Source organism: Oncorhynchus mykiss, chromosome 11, assembly GCF_013265735.2.
Source record: "Oncorhynchus mykiss isolate Arlee chromosome 11, USDA_OmykA_1.1, whole genome shotgun sequence".
Classification (NCBI taxonomy): Eukaryota; Metazoa; Chordata; class Actinopteri; order Salmoniformes; family Salmonidae; genus Oncorhynchus; species Oncorhynchus mykiss.
This window is the reverse complement of record NC_048575.1, coordinates 56242388-56268409: the sequence shown is the minus strand read 5'-3', so window position 1 is coordinate 56268409 and position 26022 is coordinate 56242388. Positions and strand designations below refer to the sequence as shown.

The following is a 26022-nucleotide window of genomic DNA, read 5'->3' as shown; positions in this document are numbered from 1 at the left end:
GGTACATTAGAGTAGATAGTAAATAGAGTAGAGTAAATAGTATGCGCAAAACACCAGTCTCAACATCAACAGTGAAGAGGCGACTCCGGATGCTGGCCTTCTAGGCAGAGTTGCAAAGAAAAAGCCATATCTCAGACTGGCCAATAAAAAGAAAATATTAAGATGGGCAAAATAACACAGACAATGGACAGAAGAACTCTGCCTAGAAGGCCAGCATCCCGGAGTCGCCTCTTCACTGTTGACGTTGAGACTGGTGTTTTGCGGGTACTATTTAATGAAGCTGCCGGTATTCCCATATTCTTTTTATCAATCACTTCTTCATCCATCTCAACTTTAACTACACTGAATAAAAATAGAAATACAACATGCAACAATTTTACTGAATTATAGTTCAAATAAGGAAATAGGTCAATTGAATTATATTCATTAGGCCCTAATCTATGGATTTCACATGACTGGGAAAAGAGATATGCATCTGTTGGTCACAGATACCATAAAAGGTAGGGGCGTGGATCAGAAAACCAGTCAGTATCTGGTGTGACCACCACCACCGGCAATCGAAGGTGATCATTTGCCAGCTGAAGCCGCTTACGACACCAAACTCTTCAGGTCAAGACCCTGGTGTGGACAACGAGCATGTAGATGAGTTACCCGGGGACTGTTTCTGACAGTTTGTGCAGAAATTCTTGGTTGGTTGTGCAAGCACTCAGTTTCATACCCCCAGTATCATTAGCTGTCTGGGTTGCTGGTCTCAGACGATCCCGCAAGTGAAGAAGCCGGATGTGGTGGCGTGGTTACTCACGGTCTGTGGTTGTGAGGCTGGTTGGACATACTGCAAAAATTCTCTAAAATGACATTTGAGGCAGCTTATGGTAGAGAAATATACATTCAATTCCCTGGCAACAGCACTGGTGGATGTTCCTGCAAACTTGAGACATCAGTGGCATTGTGTTGTTTGACAAAACTGCACATTTTAGAGTGGCCTTTTATTGTCCCCAGCACGAGGTGAAACTGTAATGATCATGCAGGTTTAATCATCTTCTTAATATGCCATACCTGTCAGGTGGATGGACTATCTTGGCAAAGGAGAAATACTCATTAACAGGGACGTAAACATATTTGTGCACAGCATTTAAGAGAAACGCTTTTTGTGTGTATGGAACATTTATGGGATCTTATATTTCAGCTCATAAAACATGGGACCAACACTTTACATGTTGCATTTATATTTTTGTTCTGCGTGATATCCAAGCCTCGCCTGTGTGTTTATACACACGCATGCACCTGCACCAGAAGACAGCCAATCCATCATTGCTAAACTGCAGTATTTTAGATAAGGCTGACATTCAGAGTCCTGCTGGTTTTCTCAATTACAAAGGATGTTATTGCACGTGATAGGCAGGGAAAATGAGGTTGCAGACAAGGCCAGGCGTGTAAGTGCAAGTCAATCGGTCTCTGCAACATGCAGGCCAATTTGTCATTGTCTTTTTCAAGAAGGATCCAATCTTACCTCAGAATAATCCTACATATCTAGTGATTTCAGCTCACCTGCTTAGTATGAATAGAGGACAATGGCAATAGATACCAGACTGCTGTGAGTCATAGCCATCTGCAAGACTGAATGGTACATTTCTGGAGATCTTATCATGACTTTACAGATCATATCAATTATAAAGGACATCCTGCAAAGCAATCTCAGAGGTCAGACTGTTGTTGTTAAGAGTTTAATGAGTCCCTCCCATATCAATTTACATGTATCACAAATATTGGCAGTCAAGCACTTCCAGGCAGTTTGTAAAGATGTAAGATATACATTTAAATAATAGAAAACACAGTCTCATTCAGATAGAAAAACTTAAGACATTCACACACACACACACACACTGTCCTTTCAGAAAGACAGACTAGACACCAAACTCTCCTTGATCACATAGAAGTCAGTGTTTCTGCTAGATGGTGCTTGGTACCTGTTCCTTTAAGGCTAGTCTTTCTGAATAATGCTCATCATCCTTTGAACATTTCCATGACATACAAAAACCGATGTACACTTACACTATAAATTATTTGAAATTTTTTAGAATCTAATTCTAAATGGAAGATACACTAACGTCACGCAATTGGTACTAAGTCACAAATAAAAGGCTGCAGGGCATACTTCCCTTGGGGATCTACATCAACAAAATGAGGATATAATTACAGCTGCATGCACAAGTTCAAATCAGAAACAATGTTGGTCTCTTACACCTCCAACATCCCTGTCATCTGGGTAGAAGCAGGCTTAGGGACAGTCTTCAGAAGAGGTGGCACCCCAGCAACAGCCCCCTCTCTCTCTGAGGCACACTGCATACATGGGTTAATTTAAAGGGGGGGGGGGGGGGGGGGGGGGGGGGGGGGGGGGGGGGTGTAACTGGGGTACAATATTTCAATGCATTCTGAGATTTTGAAAATTATTTTAACTTTCCTTTGGCCAAGTAGATTTCTGCAATGAATCGCTATACCCCTGGCCCTCAAATCATTGCTGGACTCCACCTACTATTCTGCATCTCCTGACAAGCTAGCTATACAATATCTATATATACACACACACACCTATTCAACTCTTTGTGGGTGCTATTCATAAATGTGGTTTCAGTTATCCAACAACATGCGAATTAAGAGAGTCTGACTAGAAACTTCATACGGAGAAAAGGAACACTGTATTCTATGTTGTGAACGTACAACTTTGTTATAGGACTAGATATGCACAAACAGTGCAACCGTACACCTGGAACGATACATAAATGCGACACACGTAAAGAACATACGTCTGCTCTCAGGTACAACTACTGTACTCAGTTGCACTGTAGACCAGGTCAAACCAAACCTCTGCAGCATCCCCGAAGACCAGGATCATATTTCAACATTACATTGCAGACAATGCCCACTGTTCAACCTCGGGTTGGGTTGTCACCCTCTGTTCAACTTTACAGAACGTTGCTTAAAACAAGGGGAAACCTGATACCGACTGATTATACTTACTCTACATATGTTCGGAAACTGCTACATGCATATCAAGCAGTCATGGTTTGAGATCACCCTTTCACAAATAGATACCTAATCAATGGAAACAAATGCAGCAGCACAACCTGTGTCATGATCAGATGCAAGAAAGACTCAGGAAAACAACGTAATACTCCACGTGATAAACAACACATTGACAACCAAAAGACCAGACATTTAGACAGACGATTGTTGCAACAAAAACAAAATGGTTTTTGATCATGGTTCTCTTTCACATTAAAGACATCTCATCACAATGGACCCGCTCTGCCTGAGTGTGTTGGTCTCATCACTATATTCACAGTGAGACACAATAGTCCAAATCCTGGACAGACAAAAAGGACGGCTGGATGTTTAATGGACAGTGTGAGCTCAGTGGTATTGCCATACATTACCATCACACACACACACACACACACACGGGAACGGTCAGTTGCATTGGGCTACCACAGGTGTGTCTCCCGGATCTCTGAGATGATGTTGCTGGCTTTTTGGAGAGCCTGAAGTGAAGAGAGAGAGAGAAGGATACTGGTGTTAAAAAGGGGGAAACCGAAAGTACAACACAAAGTGCATGAGAGTAATTAGGGGTACTAGTAGCACTTGTACAGTACCTCCAGCATCTGGGCCACCTCTGTCCTCTGTTGTGCTGTGTCTTGGGACTCGATGAGCAGCCCCTGCAGCAGGTTCTGTTTGTACAGCTGGCCCACCAGCTCACTCTGCAGACGCTCCTTCACAAAGTTCACCAGGAAGTGCATCACCGTCTTGGGAACACTGCAGTCACAAGACACAGTTAGCTAGGCCAGAGAAGGATCAACTCACCACTAACTGGATACCCAAATAATAACACCCCTAGATGCCCTGGAGCGCCGGTCTCTGACCTGTCCTGAATGCTCTTGCGGACAATGAGGAAGTAGCATTTGATGAGGCGTTGAATGACCTCACAGTCTCTTTGCTCGCGGGCACTCAGCTTTCGGGACACCGGCACCGCCTGGCAAACAGAGCAGGGGTCAGATGTTACAATCTGTCACAGATCGAATCAGATACAGTGCTGCTCTACAGGGTAGCGCTGGGTCAGTTCTGACTGCTGATTCCACTACTCACTGTGTCCAGGAGGTTGATGGCCTGGCCCTTAACAGGGCTGCTGAAACCTGCCACTGGTGCCTTCTCCTCAGCCACCTTCTCATTCATCCAGCATTTATCTCCATCCTGCAGGCCCTAAAATAAGTGAAATGGGGGGGGGGGGGGGGGGTCAATTCTATTTAGTTGTTCAGGTATCGGTGTTAAAGTCACAACTGGCTTATTGGAATTCCTGAAAAGGTGTGATGTCCATACTGGTATGAGAAGACCGCATCAGACTCTAGAACCCTCTGGTCAACATTAGGCTCATCTATATGCATGAAAGCAGAGCATGTGCTTTGAGTTGAGGCAGAATTACCTGTTGACTGTTGACAGATGCTGAGACCTGAGCAGCATCGGTGAAGTCTGGGTGCTTTGTGTTGATGTAAGCAAGCTCAATTTGAACCAAGTTGTGGACCTGAAACAGTTTGGTGCTCAGAATCATTCACGAACATAGACAGACCCCCAGTAAGCAATAGCACTAAATTGTAGAATAATTACACAGGATTTTTGTACAAAACAAATGAACTGAAAATGTCAAATCACAAAAACAAATTTGTCGTACCATGTCATTAGTAATGGGCAAGCGCTTCCTGAGTAAACTAGTCACCACCTCCACAATGGAGTCGTGCAGCTTGGGAAACCGAAGGAGCTCCTGACAAACACACAGCATGTCAGGAAGCATACAGAGACACTTCTACTACAATTTGGTTCTGGCTTGCTTTGTAATATGTGTTGTGCAGTGTCTAGTGTACCTGCGTGCTGTAGGAGGAGCAATGCTGGATGATCCTCTGCAGCTCCTCGTGGACCAGCTCCACACAGCGCAGACTGGGCTCCTCCAGACGCTTGATCTGCTTCTTCACCAGCAGCTCAAAGGAAATCTCAGGTACAAAGAGGGCCGGCCGCGGACCCTGCAGCACAGCACAACACACACCTCTATTAACCAGTTGCATCTCTAGGGGCGCTATTTCATTTTTGGATAAAAAACATTCCCGTTTTAAGCGCGATATTTTGTCACGAAAAGATGCTCGACTATGCATAACTTGACAGTTTTGGAAAGAAAACACTCTGAAGTTTCAGAATCTGCAAAGATTTTGTCTGTAAGTGCCCCAGAACTCATTCTACAGGCGAAACCAAGATGATACGTTAAACAGGAAATGAGCAGAGTTTCTGAAGCTCTGTTTTCTAATGTCTCCTTATATGGCTGTGAATGCGACAGGAATAAGCTTAGACCTTCTGCCGTTTCCCCAAGATGTCGGCAGCATTGTGACGCATTTGTAGGCATATCATTGGAAGATTGGCCATAAGAGACTACATTTTCCAGGGGTCCGCCCGGTGTCCTTTGTCTAAATTTGTGCGTAATCTTCAGGTGCGAGCATTTTCTCCTGGGATTCAGGAGAGAAAGCACACTTCCACGAACGATATATCATCGAAGAGATATGTGAAAAACACCTTGAGGATTGATTCTAAACAACGTTTGCCATGTTTTCAGTCGATATTATGGAGTTAATTTGGAAAAAAGTTCGCGTTTTGAGGACTGAATTTTCGGGTTTTTTTGGTAGCCAAATGTGATGTACAAAACAGAGCTATTTCTAATACACAAAGAATCTTTTTGGAAAAACTGAGCATCTGCTATCTAACTGAGTCTCCTCATTGAAAACATCTGAAGTTCTTCAAAGGTAAATTATTTTATTTTAAGGCTTTTATGTTTTTGTTGAAATGTTGCGTGCTGGATGCTAACACTAATGCTAACGCTAAATGCTACGCTAGCTAGCTACTTTTACACAAATGATTGTTTTCCTATGGTTGAGAATCATATTTAGAAAATCTGAGATGACAGTGTTGTTTACAAAAGGCTAAGCTTGAGAGATGGCATATTTATTTCATTTCATTTGCGATTTTCATGAATAGTTAACGTTGTGTTATGCTAATGAGCTTGCTGATAGATTTACACAATCCTGGATACAGGGGTTTTTTCATAGCTAAACGTGACGCAGAAAACGGAGCGATTTGTCCTAAACAAATAATCTTTCAGGAAAAACTGAACATTTGCTATCTGAGAGTCTCCTCATTGAAAACATCTGAAGTTCTTCAAAGGTAAATGATTTTATTTGAATGCTTTTCTGTTTTTTTGTGTAAATGTTGCCAGCTGAATGCTAATGCTAAATGCTACGCTAAATGCTACGTTAGCCATCAATACTGTTACACAAATGCTTGTTTTGCAATGGTTGAGAAGCATATGTTGAAAATCTGAGATGACAGTGTTGTTAACAAAAGGCTAAGCTTGAGAGCTAGCATATTTATTTCATTTCATTTGCGATTTTCATGAATAGTTAACGTTGCGTTATGGTAATGAGCTTGAGTCTGTATTCACGATCCCGGATCCGGGATGGGGAGATCAGAAAGGTTAACATAACTCACGTGATTCACACAGACAATGCGATTGGAGCTGATGGCTATTACCGTAGCATTGCGGATTGCAGTGAGGATGTCGAGCTCCGTCAAGCCCCCCAGGGGGTCAATAGACTGAAGAGTGCGGCCAAAGGTCTCATGGAATATGTAGCAGATCCGAGCCCCCCCGCAGCTTACCAGAGAGGAGGACAGAGGAAGCAGTATCAGTGGCTGTGTCCGAGGGTTGTCAACATCAGATGCAGTCAGCCAGAATGAGTCAATACTTGCTTCACATGCTTGAGGAAATCAATAAATCAGTGAGCGGTACAAGAGCTATTGAAATGAACCCACAAAATATGAAATGCCAATACATGAACACGTACAAAATTACAAGGAGGCCAAGAAATACAATAAACGCCTGCTTAAGTGAAATGCATTCAGCAGAACAATAACCAAGTTTTCCGTCACAAAATGTCCGCTGTGCAGATTCTAGGTGGTTGCTAAATATTTGGTGGTCAATGAGGAGTTGCTCCAATACAATATAAAATACTAAAAGATGATTGGTGCCTGGATAAAGGAGCCTAAAGCAGTTGAACTACTCACAGTTCAGATGTCTGGATGTGCGTGGCGGTGCCCTCGATGGTGTTGCAGTAGTCGCTGGCGAACTTGGTGACGATCTGTAGCAGGGTGGAGCTGTGGTCCTCTACAGGCTGGCCGTAGCTGCTGAGCCGGGCCTGGTACTGGGCACTCAACACCGTCACACGCCTCTTCAGCTCCGGCAAGCAGTCCCTGATGTGGTGCATGAGCAGGCGGCTCAGGGTGCGAGCCAGGTAGCGGGAGCCGCAGCGGGAGGCCAGAGACGGGTAGTGGCGCTGGAGGAAGGCCTGCTCGTCCCGTGCCGTGTCCTCTATGCTCTTCTGCGTGTTGATGTCATGCTGGCTCCTAGCAGGGGGAGACATGGAGGATGACAGCTGGAGTTCCAGAATACTCCACAGTGCATCTGATCATGCAGAACGTCACCTGCTCCAGCATAGCAGGAAATTATACACGCAAATAGGATGCAACACTTTTGAAATGGACGTTACTGTAGCCGTACAGATTCCTTTAGCACTCTGGAGGAATGTGCTAAGCTGAGGTCCCTACTGACTTCAGACAGCCTTCCAAGGCGGTTGCTATGATTGCTAGTGTGAGCTGTCGGTTGAACTAGATTGTCTCTGCTCAGTGAAATTACTTCAGAAAATGACTTACCATTTCAGCCTTTGAGGGGCAGATATGTTTTTTTTTGTGTTGCAATTCTGTACCCTTGGCGAAAAACCACTCAGATAACTCATACATCAGCCCTGTGCTGGAGCCCCATGAGTAAGACATGGCACACATTATCTCAGCAGGATGTGTGAGAACAATCTCAAAGTAGGGAGAGACAATCATTCAGAAATTAGAGCTTTGTTTGAAAAATGCAAACGAATTGATCTGGTGAATAGCAGGGCCATTGGAACATTCGTTGTTTATAGCACAAAGGTCTCTGAGGGTACTTGAGTTAATTTAACGACCATAATGATTCAGATCCTTTATACTCAATCAGATGTGATACATTGGCCTAATATTTGTATAGCATCTTTCACTGCTATGGGACTTCATCTTTTTAAGCACCGAGGTGACATCACCCAGTAAGAATTAGGTAAATCTGTTAGATAAGTTGTAGGCATATGGACAAACCTGTTGACCACTCCCACAATTCCGAGCCGCACTGGAATGACCCGGCCCAGCAAGACCTCCAGAGCATCTGTCCCTGCGTCCATCAGGTCCAGCTTACTGACCACCAGCAGTGTTCTGCGGCCTGCAAGACACATGGATACAGAAGGGTAAAGACACACCCCTTTTGTCCATGGCTCTTTACACACACACACAGCACTTGAATGGCACAGTTCATTATGTAATCTAAAATTTTGTGTATATAACAATCACTGATGTTAAAAAGTTGAGGTCAAACCTAAAGTAACATTGACCATGTTTACTGATGTTTAACACATCTGTATCAATGCGCAAACAGGGTACCTGCAAGTTCCATGAAGTTGAATTTAAGACTTAAGACCTTTTTAATGCCACTTGGAATGCAAATTAATACAAATTTGAAATCTGCTTGTGCCACACAGACGCTAATAATAAGGCGAGCTCTTTCACCAAAGGCTATATACTACATGGCTCATATTATCAAGCAGGTGTGCTATTCTAGCAATGAGCATTCTCCTGTAGTCTAACAGATGTAGTAGCATAGTAGCTAGGCTATAGATGGCTGAAGCATGGGGTTGCCCATCTGCATTTGTTCAGGCTACCCCAATGACCTAATCATCAGCTAGATCACAACTCTTAAGTGTTTAGAATTTTGGCTTCAATACCACTACCAGCTTAGTATAATGATACTCAACACCATAATGATAACACTGTGAAAAAATGCCTTAAAATGTAAATATACAGAACTGTTACTGTATAAAACAAGTGGTCCACTCTCCATCTGGAGAGCTAGGGTAATGGGTGAGCAGTTTGATCCAGCACTGCTCAAAACACACCTGAGTCAGCTTAACAAGGTCCTGTTGAGCTGTTGATTTATCAAATCTGGTGTGTTAGAGTGGGATTGGAACAAGTCTACACACCCAGTAGCTCTCCTGGAGGTGTTATGCTAGAAAAGACTACAACACCAAAACATTTTTAAAAATCCCTCTTTCAGTGAATCGGGTATCACATGGCTATACTTGGGAGCAAGGTAAGCTCAGCAAGAGAGCTCTAGAACTGACAGTGCCAAGTAAGACGTGAAAGAAGTTAACTATTTCATCTAACATGTTCAGGGAATGCATAATGAATATATTGATGTGCTACATGACAAAATAACCAGATATATTTTTGGATCTCTCGAGATTAAATTTGCCTGCATGTTTTTTGTGCATATTGCCCTAGGCTATGCTACATGTTTTACAACCGGAGGAAGTAGGAACTCAAACATTAGCTAGATTGCTAACTAAATACACTGCTCAAAAAAATAAAAGGAACACTTAAACAACACAATGTAACTCCAAGTCAATCACACTTCTGTGAAATCAAACTGTCCACTTAGGAAGCAACACTGATTGACAATAAATTTCACATGCTGTTGTGCAAATGGAATAGACAACAGGTGGAAATTATAGGCAATTAGCAAGACACCCCCAATAAAGGAGTGGTTCTGCAGGTGGTGACCACAGACCACTTCTCAGTTCCTATGCTTCCTGGCTGATGTTTTGGTCACTTTTGAATGCTGGCGGTGCTTTCACTCTAGTGGTAGCATGAGACGGAGTCTACAACCCACACAAGTGGCTCAGGTAGTGCAGCTCATCCAAGATGGCACATCAATGCGAGGAGCACTGCCAGAGCCCTACAAAATGACCTCCAGCAGGCCACAAATGTGCATGTGTCTGCTCAAACGGTCAGAAACAGACTCCATGAGGGTGGTATGAGGGCCCGACGTCCACAGGTTGGGGGTTGTGCTTACAGCCCAACACCGTGCAGGACGTTTGGCATTTTCCAGAGAACAGCAAGATTGGCAAATTCGCCACTGGTGCCCTGTGCTCTTCACAGATGAAAGCAGGTTCACACTGAGCACTTGACAGAGTCTGGAGATGCCGTGGAGAACGTTCTGCTGCCTTCAACATCCTCCAGCATGACCGGTTTCGCGGTGGGTCAGTCATGGTGTGGGGTGGCATTTCTTTGGTGGGCCGCACAGCCATTCATGTGCTCGCCAGAGGTAGCCTGACTGCTGCCATTAGGTACCGAGATGAGATCCTCAGACCCCTTGTGAGACCATATGCTGGTGCGGTTGGCCCTGGGTTCCTCCTAATGCAAGACAATGCTAGACCTCATGTGGCTGGAGTGTGTCAGCAGTTCCTGCAAGAGGAACACATCTGGGACATCATGTCTCGCTCTATCCACCAACGCCACCACAGACTGTCCAGGAGTTGGCGGATGCTTTAGTCCAGGTCTGGGAGGAGATCCCTCAGGAGACCATCCGCCACCTCATCAGGAGCATGCCCAGGCGTTGTAGGGAGGTCATACAGGCACATGGAGGCCACACACACTACTGAGCCTAATTTTGACTTGTTTTAAGGACATTACATCAAAGTTGGATCAGCCTGTAGAGTGGTTTTCCACTTTAATTTTGAGTGTGACTCCAAATCCAACCTCCATGGGTTGATAAATTTGATTTCCATTGATAATTTGTGTGTGATTTTGTTGTCAGCACATTCAACTATGTAAAGCAAAAAGTATTTAATAAGAATATTTCATTCATGCAGATCTAGGATGTGTTATTTTAGTGTTCCCTTTATTTTTTTGAGCAGTGTATATTGTTGCTAGATATATCCATTCAATGGATCGATCTAACGGTACATTTTATGTCCCACAAAAACATTACATTGTGTGCCTATAGGCTACTTAGGGTATTAACCGCAAAAGGCGCTCTCCACTCCGTATCATCTCAATTACATAGCCTACTCAGTTTGTAAAGTGGTTATTTCCTCTATAGTGACAGTTGAGAAATAATTGTTCTACTCACATAAAGCGGCCACTCTGCTCTTGTTCAACAGTAAAAGCTGTCTTTCCCAGTTACATTTAGAAATGTTTCTCAACTATCAGTAAGTAACGTTATGCTTGCACTTCTCAGAATGCATCTTTCCCTTCACTGTGCGCAAAAGGTGGGAGAGGGAGTGAGAACAAGCAGCGAAACAGGGTCAGGGCAAATACTTTCATAGCGGGACGCAGGTTAATGCACATTACTGTTGAATAAATAATGTTTTTTTTAGAACCAAAACATCTGCAGGAACGTTGTGCAGCCTAATCACTGACATTACAGACATAAGCCAAATTGCATAGGTAAGAGGAGGGCAATGTCGGTGTCTGTAATTTCTGGTTTATTGTCCCAGCTCTAGTTAGTGTTGTCTATCAAATTGTATAGGCTACCATGCGCATTCCTCTCCCGCTCTCCTCTAGCAATGGCCCGACTCCCATTGGCACATGATGTTCACACAAGGAAGCGAACATGTGGTTGGAAAGCTCAGGAAAGTGCCTCGACTATTATTTGATGTTCTATTTTTTTCTTTCTTGCCACGTTGGCAACAATTAAGCAGAGACACAATATTATATTGTCGTCCACGTTTAAGAACTTTGAAAACGGAACTAAGGCATTTAAATCAGATAAATTAATTTAAGACTTAAACACACTGAAAAATATATACAGTGCACTCGGAAAGTATTCAGATCCCTTGACTTCTTCCACATTTTGTTACATTACAGCCTTATTCTAAAATATATTAAATTATTTTTTCCACCTCTCAATCTACACACAATACCCCATAATCACAAGGTAAAAACAGGTTTAGAAATTTTTGCAAATTTATTACAAATTAAAAAAAACTGAAATATCACATTTACATAAGTATTTAGACCCTTTACTCAGTACTTTGTTGAAGCACCTTTGGCAAAGAATACAGCCTCGAGTATTCTTGGGCGGCAGGGTAGCCTAGTGGTTAAAGCGTTGGACTAGTAACCGGAAGGTTGCAAATTCAAACCCCCGAGCTGAACAGGCAGTTGAAAATTGAAATTGAAAATAAGAATTTGTTCTTAACTGACTTGCCTAGTTAAATAAAGGTAAAATGAAGAAAGAAAATGACACTACAAGCTTGGTACACATGCATATAGGGAGTTTCTCCCATTCTTCTCTGCAGATTCTTTCAAGCTCGGACAGGTTGAATGGGGAGCGTCGCTGCACAGCTATTTTCGATGAGGTCCGGGCTCTGAATGGGCCAGTAAAGGACATTCAGAAACGTGTCCCGAAGCCACTTCAGACCTGACTGCCCTTGACCAGCACAAAAACATCCTGTGGCAGACTGCACTAGCGTCGAATAGTCCCCGCAAAATGCAACTCCAAAATGTTTTGGGACACTAAAGTCCATGGAGAATAAGAGCACCTTCTCCCAGCTGCCCACTGCACTGAGGCAGTGGGCAGTTGCAGCGAGCGATTACCCCTCTTCAAAGGGACACTAGACCAAAACTGTTATAGACCTATATCCATCCTGCCCTGCCTTTCTAAAGTCTTCGAAAGCCAAGTTAATAAACAGATCACTGACCATTTCGAATCCCACCGTACCTTCTCCGCTGTGCAATCCGGTTTCCGAGCTGGTCACGGGTGCACCTCAGCCACGCTCAAGGTACTAAACGATATCATAACCGCCATCGATAAAAGACAGTACTGTGCTGTGCAGCCGTCTTCATCGACCTGGCCAAGGCTTGCGACTCTGTCAATCACCGTATTCGGCAGACTCAACAGCCTTGGTTTCTCAAATGACTGCCTCACCTGGTTCACCAACTACTTCCCAGATAGAGCTCAGTGTGTCAAATCGGAGGGCCTGTTGTCCAGACCTCTGGCAGTCTATGGGGGTACCACAGGTTTCAATTCTTGGGCCTACTCTTTTCTCTGTATATATCAACGATGTCGTTTTTGCTGCGGGCGATTCCCTAATCCACCTCTATGCAGACGACACCATTATGTATACGGTTCTGGCTTAGAATGTGGACAACTTCAAATACCTAGGTGTCTGGCTAGACCGTAAACTCTCCTTCCAGACTCATATTAAACATATCCAATCCAAAATAAAATCAAGAATCGGCTTCCTATTTCGCAACAAAGCCTCCTTTACTCACGCCGCCAAACATAAGTCTATGCTGGTTAGAGCGCCGCCTTATCTCAGCTCACTGGTCACAATAACAACACCTACCCATAGCACGCGCTCCAGCAGGTATACCTCACTGGTCATCCAAAGCCAACACCTACTTTGGCCTCCTTTTCTTCCAGTTCTCTGCTGCCGATGCCTGGAACGAATTGCAAAAATCACTGAAGCTGGAGACTTATATTCCCCTCACTAACTTTAAACATCAGCTATCTGAGCAGCTAACCGCTCGCTGCAACTGTATATAGCCCATCTGTAAATAGCCCACTGAATCTACCTGCCTCATCCCCATATTGTTTTTATTTACTTTTCTGCTCTTTTGCACACCAGTATTTCTACTTGCACATCATCATCTGCACATCGATCACTCCAGTGTTAATTTGCTAAATTGTAATTACTTCGCTACTATGGCCTATTTATTGGCTTATCTCCTCCCGCCACTTGCACACAATGTATATAGACTTTTTCTATTGTGTTATTGACTGTATGCTTGTACAGTGGGGCAAAAAGTATTTAGTCAGCCACCAATTGTGCAAGTTCTCCCACTTAAAAAGACGAGAGAGGCCTGTAATTTTCATCATAGGTACACTTCAACTATGACTGACAAAATGAGAAAAAAAATCCAGAAAAATTCATTTAAAAATCCTACAATGTGATTAAGTTATTTGCAAATTATGGTGGAAAATAAGTATTTGGTCAATAACAAAAGTTTCTCAATACTTTGTTATATACCCTTTGTTGTCAATGACAGAGGTCAAACGTTTTCTGTAAGTCTTCACAAGGTTCACACACACTGTTGCTGGTATTTTGGCCCATTCCTCCATGCAGAGCTCATCTAGAGCAGTGATGTTTTGGGGCTGTTGCTAGGCAACACAGACTTTCAACTCCCTCCAAAGATGTTCTATGGGGTTGAGATCTGGAGACTGGCTAGGCCACTCCAGGACCTTGAAATGCTTCTTACGAAGCCACTCCTTCGTTGCCCGGGCGGTGTGTTTGTGATCATTGTCATGCTGAAAGACCCAGCCACGTTTCATCTTCAATGCCCTTGCTGATGGAAGGAGGTTTTCACTCAAAATCTCACGATACATGGCCCCGTTCATTCTTCCCTTTACACGGATCAGTCGTCCTGGTCCCTTTGCAGAAAAACAGCCCCAAAGCATGATGTTTCCACCCCCATGCTTCACAGTAGGTATGGTGTTCTTTGGATGCAACTCAGCATTCTTTCTCCTCCAAACACGACGAGTTGAGTTTTTACCAAAAAGTTATATTTTGGTTTCATCAAATCAAAATCAAATCAAATGTATTTATATAGCCCTTCGTACATCAGCTGATATCTCAAAGTGCTGTACAGAAACCCAGCCTAAAACCTCAAACAGCAAGCAATGCAGGTGTAGAAGCATGGTGGCTAGGAAAAACTCCCTAGAAAGGCCAAAACCTAGGAAGAAACCTAGAGAGGAACCAGGCTGTGGGGTGGCCAGTCCTCTTCTGGCTGTGCCGGGTGGAGATTATAACAGAACATGGCCAAGATGTTCAAGTGTCTGACCATATGACATTCTCCCAATCTTCTTCTGGATCATCCAAATGCTCTCTAGCAAACTTCAGACGGGCCTGGACATGTACTGGCTTAAGAAGGAGGACACGTCTGGCACTGCAGGATTTGAGTCCCTGGCGGCGTAGTGTGTTACTGATGGTAGGCTTTGTTACTTTGGTCCCAGCTCTCTGCAGGTCATCCCCCCCGTGTGGTTCTGGGATTTTTGCTCACCGTTCTTGTGATAATTTTGACCCCACAGGGTGAGATCTTGCGTGGAGCCCCAGATCAAGGGAGATTATCAGTGGTCTTGTATGTCTTCCATTTCCTAATAATTGCTCCCACAGTTGATTTCTTCAAACCAAGCTGCTTACCTATTGCAGATTCAGTCTTCCCAGCCTGGTGCAGGTCTACAATTTTGTTTCTGGTGTCCTTTGACAGCTCTTTGGTCTTGGCCATAGTGGAGTTTGGAGTGTGACTGTTTGAGGTTGTGGACAGGTGTCTTTTATACTGATAACAAGCTCAAACAGGTGCCATTAATACAGGTAACTAGTGGAGGACAGAGGAGCCTCTTAAAGAAGAAGTTACAGTTCTGTGAGACAGAAATGTTGCTTGTTTGTAGGTGAGCAAATACTTATTTTCCACCATAATTTGCAAATAAATTCATTAAAAATCCTACAATGTGATTTTCAGGATTTTTTTTTCCATTTTGTCTGTCAAAGTTGAAGTGTACCTATGATGAAAATTACAGGCCTCATCTTTTTAAGTGGGAGAACTTGTACAATTGGTGGCTGATTAAATACTTTTTTGCCCCACTATATATTCCATATGTAACTCTGTGTTGTCATTTGTGTCGCACTGCTTTGCTTTATCTTGGCCAGGTCGCAGTTGTAAATGAGAACTTGTTCAAATAGCCTAACTGGTTAAATAATGGTGAAATAAAAATGTTTTAAATTTTCTTTTCTGTGTGCTTAGGGTTGTTATCCTGTTGGAAGGTGAACCGTTGCCCAGTTGAGGTCCTGAGTGCTCTGACGCAGGTTTTCGTCAAGGATCTCTCTGTATTTTGCGCCATTCATCTTTCCCGCGATTCTGACTAGTCTCCCAGTCCCTGCCGCTGAAAACATCCCCACAGCATGATGATGCCACCACCGCCCCCCGCACCTCTCTGATTCAGAGGTGTTGGGTTAAATGCGGTAGACACATTTCAGTTCAGTTGGACAACTGACTAGGTATTCCCCTTTCCCTTACTTCACTGTAAGGATGGTGCCAGTTTACCTCCAGACATGATGCTCCACATTCAGGCCAAAGAGAATCTTGGTTTCATCAGACCAGAGAATCTTGTTCCTCATGGTCGGAGAGTCCTTTAAGTGCCCTTTGGCAAACTCCAAGCGGGCTGTCATCTGCCTTTTACTGAGGAGTGGCTTTCGCCTGCCACTCTACCATAAAGGCCTGATTGGTAAAGTGCTGCAGAGATGGTTGTCCTTCAGGAAGGTTCACCAATCTCCACAGAGGAACTCTAGAGCTCTGTCAGACTGACCATCAGGTTATTGGTCACCTCCCTGACCAAGGCCCTTTGCCCCCGATTGATCAGTTTGGCCAAGCAGCCAGCTCTAGGAAGAGTCTTGGTGGTTCCAAACTTCTTCCATTTAAAAATGATGTAGGCCACTGTGTTCTTGGGGACCTTCAATGCTGCAGAAATGCGTTGGTACCCATCCCCAGATTTGTGAATCGACACAATCCTGTCTCGGAGCGCTAAGGACAATTCCTTCTACCTCATGGCTTGGTTTTTGCTCTGACCTGCACTGTCAACTGTGGGAACTTATATAGACAGGTGTGTGCGCCTTTCCAAATCATGTCCAATCAAATGAATTTACCACAGGTGAACTCCAATCAAGTTGTAGAAACATCTCAAGGATGATCAATGGAAACAGGATTCACCTGAGCTCAATTTAGAGGTTCATAGCAAAAGCTATGAATACTTATGTAAATAAGGTGTCTGTTTTTATTTTTTATACATTTGCTAAAATATCTAAAAAACGTTTTTTGCTTTGTCATTATTGTGTGTAGATTGATGAGGTATTATTTTTTTTTAATCGATTTTATAATAAAGCTGTAACATAACAAAATGTGGAAAAAGTCAAGATGTCTGAATACTTTCCGAATTCACTGTATACACTGAAAAGACATGCAGTGAAAAATGAAGGAGCACAAGTGTACACTATGCCTCACCATCCAGGTCGACCTCGCGGGCCAGTTTGAGGGCATCAGAGGTGGCCAAGTCGGAATTGGCAGGAGACACTGAGAGGATAAGGGAGTTGGGGTTGGAGATGAAGGATAGGATCATCTCTTGGACTTGAGCTTCTATGTCCTCTGGCTGATCTCCAACCGGAACCTAGTACAACAAGAAATAACTACATTACTGCAATTAAATATACACATTTGTTTTCAATGAGTAATGTCATTAATTTTACCATGAGGAACACCATAGTTGTGCATTTTCAAGTTAGTGGGATTAACACACTGGTTGGGCTTACCTTGGTTATTCCTGGCAAATCAACCAGTGTGAGATTGAGGACATGAGGAGAGAAAATCTTCAAATAGATGGGCTCAGGGCTGATTCCCTAAAGACCACAAGAGAGGAAATGGGGATGGAGCGAGAAGCAGACAAAAGTAAATCAATAACGCATAAACTGGAGATAAGACAAATCTATCTACAATGTATACATACATACCTTGTTGCCTCCTGAGCTACGCTCAGTCTCTTCTTCAATCTCCTTGCGAATCTCCAAGAAATCTGTGAAAATCTATAATGCAAACAGAGATGGGATACTGAAATATCGACTTCACCAACACCCCTGGTGGCATGACGTTAGGAGATACAGTACCAAGTTTCTCGGACAATGTAATGCCCTACTGCAAATATGAAACACTCAATGTGCAGTGCAAAACAGCTAAATAGATTTTGTGCAAAGCGAAGATAGTGCCACATACCTGGTTCTTGCTATGAAGGAACGTGCCCCATTCATCAGCCTTGATCCCTTGACAAAATATAAAAAGATTGAGTGTAAAATAATGTGTAAACGGAAATGAAATACTTGTATCACATAAAAACAGACTGATGGGGTTTATAAATATTTTGAAACAAAATATGACAGAGACAGAGTTTGTAAGTTGATGTGATGATTAGACAGAGGAAATGAAAAGACGATGAGGATGACAAGATGATATTAAGATGAATGACAACGCAACAGGTCCATGCAGATAAACTATGGAAGTAAAGACCTGGGTAGCTGTTTGCATTTTGTTTTACCCCATTTCCTGAGAAAGGTGAAGAAGGGATTGTAAATATGTTAGAAAAGAGCAAACATCCCAAAGACCACTTAGGCTTTATCCAATGAGTGAAATTACATGAATGCGAGATATTGAAATTCATTGAATAAATGTCAGCTGCACTGGCATTGATTTGTTTCAGTGTGTCCAGTGTACGGTTTATCTGCGAGAAGCAACATGGAGACAGCTTTTAAAGTGACAATCACATCTTGTTTCTGTGTCAAGTGCATACCATTTTCTTGCAGTCTCCTCTCTGCCAATGGAGGCACATTCACCAGCTGCAACACTAGGGGTCGCCGTGTGACTATGCCTAATCCCCGAGGCAGAAAATCCCTTCCAACCAGGCTCTCCAACACAGAACTCTTGCCGCTGCTCTGTCATGGGAAAAGAGGAGATCAATTTTAGAAAGACTTTAACACTTAGCTACATGAAGGATTCATTGCTATTATCTATACTTCCTCCATCTCCCTGGAAAGACTGCTGGACATTGATATGTTAATTTCAACAATGACACAATTCCCCAATGTAACAATTCCCCAATGGAACAACCATTGATTCTTGCATTTTGATTCTGTACTGACCTGCGAGCCAACCACCACTATCTGAGGCAGCTGGATGATCTCTGCCCCCACTGTCAGGAAGACTTCCTGGAGCCGATTGATGATGGGAATTAGAGTCTCCATTTCTACAGTTGGCAAAAGAAAGTGAAAGAAGCAATGGTGAGATTATAAACATATAGTACACAGGACTCTCCTTAATCTCCTACAAAAGGCAAAAACAAGAGACCTCTTGCAGATGGATAAGAATGTGTAACGTTAGCAAGCAACAAACAAACTACACAATAGCTTAACAGTAGTATTTGTTGTTGTGATTCATTAGCTCTCGTGATGATAACCAACATTACATAAGAAAGGCCCGCGGGTGGTCATGTGAAAGGGAATGGATTCAGGCCCTACTGTTCAGGCCCTACTGTTCAGGCCCTACTGAGAGACAAAACTGGAATCGTTTGATTTGGGGTTGATCGCTGATTAGTGGCCAAAGTCCAAGATATGCTATATTCAAAGCTACCCAGACCTATCTAGCTAACAGTTAACCTAGCTTGCTTATGACCCCTATCATGCAATAAATGTAGGACTAATTTCGCAAACAACCAGACATTTAGCATTGTCAAGTCTTTCGGTATACAACATTTGGCTATTTTTTGACATTTTACATTGTTTTGAAGGGGAACAAACGGAGATGCTGCTGAACTTCCTAGTTAAACCGATTCAGGCCAAGGTGCTCTGATGAGGAAGCAGGGAAAGGGTAAGTGGCTAACGCTTTCGTCGTTTCCTTACCAGAGAAGATCAATCCAACAATACCGTGCTCACTTCATCCTGCAAAGACAGCTAGCTACAGTAACGGAAGTTCTGTACTATCCACAATTTAGCGTTATCTGTATTTTTAGCGACTTCAAACCGGGTTGTATTCAAGGCTGTCATTGAATTTTTTTTATTTTTTTTTGAAAGAGGTGATTGGTCATTCAACGTTTTTCCGTATATTATACGGTTAGCTGATTGGTTTAAATACAGTCTGTCATAATTTTGACAACGCCCTCTACACGCAACTCCCTCCTCTTTTTCCAAGTGACATCACACATGTTTCTTTATGCTCTAACATTTAAAAGCACCATATTCAATGAGTGTGGGCCACTCTGCCCTTGGGGCATCTGCTTCGAGGTAACCAATGGAATAATACATAAATAAATTATATATATGTATGTACACTTAACGTCAGCCCCTTGTGACTGGAACCCAAATGCGTGTTCACGAGAGTCAGCAGGGCAAAAGACTTGCGCAAATTTGCTTCGTGGAAAGTCCAATCCAGGTCTGCTACAGATCAGATAATCACAGCACCCTGCCCCGACCGACTCGTGAACAAGCTGCATACCGTCTGATAAAAAACAGCAGAGGGTTGTATGTCTAGACATTACCAGTTTTAATCAAAGTAGTTAGTTAATGAGAATTATTCAAGAGAACAACAGTTTTCTCTCTACATCTGTCTGACGCCAGAGTAAAAGGTAAACGATTTGATTTTTCCCTAAAAGCTAGCCAACTAGCCAACGTTAGCTAACTAATATGTCAGGTCATGTGGAAATTGAATAGTTAGCTAACATTTGGCTTACCACGATTAGTATCTTCTGTAAATCATGATTCATGGTCAAAGCCCGTCACACATAGGATCCCAAGCATCCTGCATTGACTTCTTGATGCCGCACTGATAACATCAAAGATTTTTCTAACTAACCCAAGATGGTCCACAGCCTGTTATTTCCAATGGAAGCAAATGCATCATAGTGGGTGGACTAACAAGGTGGCAGCGCCAAGCACGAGCTAGCGAGATCCTATTGGCGGTTTCTAACATATTTTAGTTAGGGAACGCCTACTTTACGAATCGCGGGTGTGCAATAACTAAATTCGCCCTTGCACTCCGAAATAAAACAATTTTTAGAAACTTTGGTAAAGTCTACAAAACGTAGTCCGCTATGTTAATAACAGATTCTAGTTTTGGGAACAGAAAACTCTATTGAGATCAAATGTTTCATTAATGAGAAAATTTGCAGTTTGTCTGACAAAATGCATCTCCTTCCATCTTCTGCCATTGCTGGCCATTGGACTTCCCCTCATCACCATATTTGGTAGTGAGTGGAAACGCCAACCAGATACTTCAAATGTATACATCTGGTGAAACATCTGGCACATTGTTCATCTGTGGTAACAGTGTCCTAGTCCTAACTGATGCACTGAAATGTCTTACCTATTCTCTCATCAGCAAATATGGCGTCTCGGAAGAAGATTCTACTCAAGGTGATAATTCTTGGAGACTCAGGGTGAGTAGAACACTTGCAGTGTGAAACCTGTTCATTCCAAATTGTCCTTACCATAGATCACATTCTTCATGTACATTGGGTTCCACTAATTTTTGGGTAAAGGTGCCTAAAGATTATTTTATCTAATTTTGTCCCTGCCTATGTTTGTTCATCACTCTCCTCTATCTCCACACTGACAGAGTTGGGAAGACCTCTCTCATGAACCAATATGTGAATAAGAAGTTCAGCAATCAGTATAAGGCCACAATCGGTGCTGACTTTCTTACCAAAGAGGTGATGGTGGATGACAGGCTTGTGACAATGCAGGTAATAGACTTCTCTATCCTTGACCATGCACATCTTCCATAACCTCTCCTCGGTATTGTGTCCCAATACCATAAGTTTAAACCTGATAGAAATGTATTCAACTAAACATTTTAGTCAAGCCTTTCTCTATGTAACATGGTCCCTTTGGATATGTATTGAAGTGCGTGTAGTGGTGAGTTCAGTTATGAATGTCATCCATTCTACTAGATCTGGGACACTGCAGGGCAGGAGAGATTCCAGTCATTGGGCGTTGCTTTCTATCGAGGTGCAGACTGTTGTGTCCTTGTGTACGATGTTACTGCGCCAAACACCTTCAAGACTCTTGACAGCTGGCGAGACGAGTTCCTGATTCAAGCCAGCCCCCGTGACCCAGAGAACTTCCCATTTGTTGTGCTCGGCAACAAGATTGACTTGGAGAACAGGCAGGTCTGTACATATGCCCAAATATGTGAAGTTGTGCCATCAAATCAAATGTTATGTCACATGTGCCAAATACAACCAGTGTAGATTTTACCATGAAATGCTTAAGGGCCCTTTACCCAAAATGTAGAGTTAAAAAGTAAGAAAAATGTTAACAATAAAACAATAAAATATGAATAACCAGACTATATACATGTGTAGCCCCAATGTTTGTTTGTGTGAAATGTAATTTGTTCATATGAATATTATATTACTGACCAGGTGACGACCAAGCGAGCCCAGGCGTGGTGTACGAGTAAGGGCAGTATCCCATATTTCGAGACAAGTGCGAAGGAGGCCATCAATGTTGATCAAGCCTTTCAAACTATTTGCCGAAATGCTCTCAAACAGGTAGGTTGATTGCTGATTGAATTTGGATAATGTTAAACTCATGACGTAGTTTTCACACTTTAAGAACAATTTATTGATGCAGATACAAGAATGTATTCACTTTGGAACTTTTTTTGAAGGCATTAATTAACCTGCCATGTTTTCCTGTCCTCATTGTTAGGAGTCAGAAGTGGAGACTTATGACTTCCCAGATCAGATCAAACTGAGGGATGACAGACCAGCCTCCTCTAGTGATGGCTGCAGCTGCTGAGGAAGGGAGAAAACATGACATATATACACATTGTTTGATTGAAGGGGGATTACAATAATGTACATTCATACCATTTTATGTCTTCACATATGCAAGATCTCAGACGAAAAATGCTAAACCCCCCCGTTTTTCTCTTTGAAGTTCATGTGGCAGGAACTGAAACATCAGTTACATCAATATCTGTATTTTCACCAAGACAACTGGCTTTGTATTTGTCAAACATTTTTGTTTTTGATACTCATCAGTCTTGCAATAATGTATGTTATGTCTGGGAGACATCCGATGCATTCTCCCTTATCAACGTGCCTTCCATTTCCTTGTGGTCTCTGTGCTAGCTCACTATGTTTGTCATAGCAGTCACAACTATAATGGTTCCTCTTTAAAAGAACTTGGTGTCACATTTATCTGCACTACTATTGCATTTCCTCTTCAAGGTGAAGACCTAAGTACAGCATATTTGCATGAACAATGAAGAAATGGTAGACAGTTTTAAGCTGCTGATCAGAAATTATGTAAATTGTACAAATGGGACTCAAGTTCAACTGTGTGTGTTTGTGGGGAGAGAGGAAACAAAGCTATCACTAGAAAATCCAATATGATCAGCAGTGTGTGCTTTCTAATATGGATAATGCAGTCGGAGGCAAATTCCTGTTATCAAGTCTTGTTCCAAACTGGACATCTTGTTAGATGGGAGTTTAAATAGATTTTCCCAGTTTAAGGTGTTACATTTGCAGGCCAAATCCTATCATAGATAAGGCAGCATCTCTCTCACACAATCTGACCTCTTATTTTTTGCTTTGTATAATATAAATACAACTATATGAACGTCCATCAATTTTATAAATTGTTACGGTTGCTGTAAGTAGAAGTTGAACATATATCTTAATATAAATGGTTAAATAATTTCCTGACAGTTGAATAAAAAAGGTACAATTATGACTAAATACTATTTGAGGTAGATTGTGCTTTATTCAGTTAAAAAAAAATGATGCTAGGCCTAGACCAAGTGAGTACTTGAAATTGAGGGAAAACAGTCAATTTTTTTATGCTTGTATAAACAATATATACAAATCATACAATGACTGCACTGAACAACATTAACTAGAACTAACCTTACAGAGTGTGTTTTCTGTAAACTATCATTCATTTACAACACATTGCTTATAAATAAGAACTTCCATAATTACTCAGTGATAATTTTAGACCAACAGTCAAAAGGTATTGGCTCTCGTTTCAGTCTGATTTGATCATGTGAAAATATCCTATCAATTGTACAGGAATGTCTGGAGAAAACAAAGAAAAGTATCATTAAGACAGGCTGTGATCTAAAAGCTTTGCAGCTACACTATAGTCAACCTTTCATGTTATCCCTGTACAACCCACTGCACCTCTGTGAAATCGCCAGAATACCGTCAAGTCAGGCAGGTTTTCAATCCATGTACGATGTGTCCATGCCCTCACTGTCTGGGTGAAGCAGTCGCCCGGCCAGGCGCTCAATGTCATCCAGACTGAGTTGCCGAAGTGAACGTTCATAATCCTTTTGGAAGAGAAAGCAGTGTAAATCGCTAGCCTGAGACTGATCAAATCATTCATACAGTACAAAAGTAGTACCTGCAGTCTAAAGGTGAGAACATTCAGTGAATTCTGTACTTCAGCAAAAGTATGTGGAGGGATATTCTTAAACACTTAATTAGTAATTATTGATGTAGTGTAGAAACAAGGGATTCAATGGTGTGCATGCAAAGCAGCTTATACTCCCAAATCAGAATAATGTACATGACCTGAATGTGTTTTGTTGGCGAGTATGATAAGATCTATGGATATGTACCAACAGCTGCCTACTCTTGTTAATGGAAATAATGTACCTTGATTAACTGTTCATGGACTTTAGCTGCATCTGCAGGGCTGAAGTGTTTCGCTAGAACAGTGGACAGAGTCTGCCACACCCCGCTGACCGCACTGCTACTGCTAGCCATCCCACTCCTCTCCCCTGCTGGACGAACCACCAAGTTTAACTTGGCCTCTGGCCCAATGGAATAATCGCTCAATCTGTGTTCATCTGTAACGAAAATGGACAAAGATGTGATTGGCTTTGTGATAGATGTACTGGTATGAATGTTATAAAGAATATTCAAGAATGCAGCAGGGCAATGTGTAACTTGGTAGATTCAGTGATGTGACATCCTCATACACAGCTGGGGAACTTCGACAATGCCAGGCTGTGTATGATTAGCTACAGTAGTTGGCCTCAGTGTAGGTACCTGCAAGGGCTTTCCCCTTGTAAAGCAATCGCTGCTGATTTGCAGGTATATTCAGACGTTCAGACACTAGTTCTTTCACCATGGAGACTTTTTCATCTTCTGTGACCTGAAATTGTGACATATTAAACAACTGACATTTAATATTATTGACAGTATTGATGTAATAGCGACAGCATAATCACATTGATATCGCTGAACTATTCCTCTTGACAAGCGGACCATATCTACAGCAGGCACATTATCTTCCCTGGCCTAGGTCTGGTCTACTGAGAGGACTAACGCCCTGAACCGCAGAGCTTTATCTTCAAGCTACGAACATGAGCCAACTCTGCTTTTGTTGCCAACTTCATTTCCTGTAGCTAATTCATGAAGTTACAGACCTGCTGTGAACACCCTCTGCATCAAGATACTCAATAGCTAGATATAACAAATAGACCTTTCCTTTAAAATGCTAGCCCGTGATACTGGAAACAGCAGTAGCAGCTAGCTGACATAGCTAACTAGGTTAGCTAGCTACCGGCTCCAGTCTGCCTTTTGCTCATAAATGCTTACCTGTACATTGCACTCCTTTCCTTTAAGTGGTTTTATAGTTAAAATCATTGTATTGACTGTGTAATTGAAAACAATTCAACGTTATGATAACAGGTTTGTTGTTTCTCCAAACAGTCCAAACCTTATCAGCAATCATGTTCTAGTTACTTCCCCACTGCTTTTAATACTCAATATGCGCGTGCTGCCCCCTGCTGTGTGGAATATGGATTGACCAGTCAGGTCAGTCGATGCGGTAATCTGCATCCCCGTTATATATGGCCTGGATAAAGGTAGCTGAACGATCTCAAATTCGTGGATGCAGTTATAGTTGCAAGAATTGTGCATGATGAATTGTTTTCAACGTTTTTATCATGCTGTTTTGATATGGAGTGCATATTACACAAATTAACATATTATTTGTTTATAACATTAGGTAACAACATTAGAAATGTTTGAACTTGCTCATCAAATTCTTCAGAAAAATTCCATAGAGAGGAAGTCCCACAGTTTCTTATTGTAATATGATGACATGACATCATATTAATTTCTGTGGTCACCTGTCTGTTTTAGAAACTTTTGGAGAACAACCCTTAATATTAAGCTGTCATGAGAGAGTATACCTAATTACACTGGCCGTTTTAGAGCAGTTTAACCACGGGCACATAGTAATCCACCCAAACAAGTCAATGGGAAAAGATCTCTAATGACAGAGTTCTGCTACTTTAAGAGAATAATAGCTACTCCCAGCTTGTATTTGTTTATTTTTTTTGGGGGGGGGGGGGGGGGGGGGGGGGGGGGGCGTTTACATGTGTTTCGGGGAGAGGGGCCCACGCCCAGAG

At 42.4% G+C, this 26022-nt stretch overlaps 3 protein-coding genes across 11 annotated transcripts; 1 reads left to right on the top strand and 2 right to left on the bottom strand.

Moving 5' to 3' along the window:
• Positions 1 to 1708: 1708 nt before the first annotated feature.
• On the bottom strand, positions 1709 to 20477 carry si:dkey-32e23.4 (dynamin-1-like protein). Of its 4 annotated transcripts, none has more exons than XM_021621487.2 (18): positions 20321 to 20477; positions 18738 to 18841; positions 18389 to 18530; positions 18109 to 18144; positions 17818 to 17864; positions 17559 to 17630; positions 17361 to 17447; positions 17056 to 17218; positions 8263 to 8383; positions 7150 to 7488; positions 6619 to 6739; positions 4911 to 5066; positions 4721 to 4810; positions 4475 to 4573; positions 4141 to 4254; positions 3918 to 4027; positions 3651 to 3810; positions 1709 to 3539 (listed from the first exon to the last, which is right to left on the bottom strand). In XM_021621487.2, exons 2-18 carry the CDS (start codon positions 18837 to 18839, stop codon positions 3483 to 3485), a joined length of 2016 nt encoding a protein of 671 aa, XP_021477162.1. In that variant the 5' UTR covers positions 18840 to 18841; positions 20321 to 20477; the 3' UTR covers positions 1709 to 3482. The 4 variants fall into 4 exon arrangements, with proteins under 4 accessions (XP_021477162.1, XP_021477161.1, XP_036791742.1 ...); XM_021621486.2 differs by lacking the exon at positions 20321 to 20477 and adding an exon at positions 19494 to 19497; XM_036935847.1 differs by lacking the exon at positions 18109 to 18144 and having other exon boundaries at positions 20321 to 20476.
• On the top strand, positions 19240 to 23337 carry LOC110536016 (ras-related protein Rab-7a). 2 transcript variants are annotated; one of them, XM_021621489.2, is made up of 6 exons: positions 19240 to 19461; positions 20968 to 21025; positions 21205 to 21331; positions 21539 to 21757; positions 22013 to 22141; positions 22302 to 23337. In XM_021621489.2, the coding sequence occupies exons 1-6, from the start codon at positions 19443 to 19445 to the stop codon at positions 22389 to 22391; spliced, it is 642 nt and encodes a 213-aa protein (XP_021477164.1). In that variant the 5' UTR covers positions 19240 to 19442; the 3' UTR covers positions 22392 to 23337. The 2 variants fall into 2 exon arrangements, with proteins under 2 accessions (XP_021477164.1, XP_021477165.1); XM_021621490.2 differs by lacking the exon at positions 19240 to 19461 and adding an exon at positions 19993 to 20215.
• ubl4a (ubiquitin like 4A) lies at positions 22191 to 25431 on the bottom strand. Of its 5 annotated transcripts, none has more exons than XM_021621491.2 (5): positions 25205 to 25431; positions 24653 to 24758; positions 24257 to 24450; positions 23780 to 23928; positions 22191 to 22387 (listed from the first exon to the last, which is right to left on the bottom strand). In XM_021621491.2, the coding sequence occupies exons 1-4, from the start codon at positions 25250 to 25252 to the stop codon at positions 23821 to 23823; spliced, it is 456 nt and encodes a 151-aa protein (XP_021477166.1). In that variant the 5' UTR covers positions 25253 to 25431; the 3' UTR covers positions 22191 to 22387; positions 23780 to 23820. The 5 variants fall into 5 exon arrangements, with proteins under 5 accessions (XP_021477166.1, XP_036791745.1, XP_021477168.1 ...); XM_036935850.1 differs by having other exon boundaries at positions 22191 to 22384; XM_021621493.2 differs by having other exon boundaries at positions 23802 to 23928.
• Between the last annotated feature and the right edge of the window lie 591 nt (positions 25432 to 26022).

Excerpts from the sequence above, each read along its gene's own strand:
- ubl4a (XM_021621491.2), bottom strand. The coding sequence starts at position 25,252 with ATGATTTTAACTATAAAACCACTTAAAGGAAAGGAGTGCAATGTACAG. Across the intron at positions 24,759-25,204 it reads GAAAGGAGTGCAATGTACAG|GTCACAGAAGATGAAAAAGT; the intron begins GTAAGCATTTAT and ends TCACAATTTCAG. Across the intron at positions 24,451-24,652 it reads CAAGGGGAAAGCCCTTGCAG|ATGAACACAGATTGAGCGAT; the intron begins GTACCTACACTG and ends TTTTCGTTACAG.
- LOC110536016 (XM_021621489.2), top strand. Across the intron at positions 21,026-21,204 it reads ATAATTCTTGGAGACTCAGG|AGTTGGGAAGACCTCTCTCA; the intron begins GTGAGTAGAACA and ends CCACACTGACAG. Across the intron at positions 21,758-22,012 it reads TTGACTTGGAGAACAGGCAG|GTGACGACCAAGCGAGCCCA; the intron begins GTCTGTACATAT and ends ATTACTGACCAG.
- si:dkey-32e23.4 (XM_021621487.2), bottom strand. The coding sequence starts at position 18,839 with ATGGAGACTCTAATTCCCATCATCAATCGGCTCCAGGAAGTCTTCCTG. Across the intron at positions 8,384-17,055 it reads CCGCGAGGTCGACCTGGATG|GCCGCAGAACACTGCTGGTG; the intron begins GTGAGGCATAGT and ends TGTGTCTTGCAG. Across the intron at positions 4,255-4,474 it reads CATCTGTCAACAGTCAACAG|GGCCTGCAGGATGGAGATAA; the intron begins GTAATTCTGCCT and ends CACTTATTTTAG.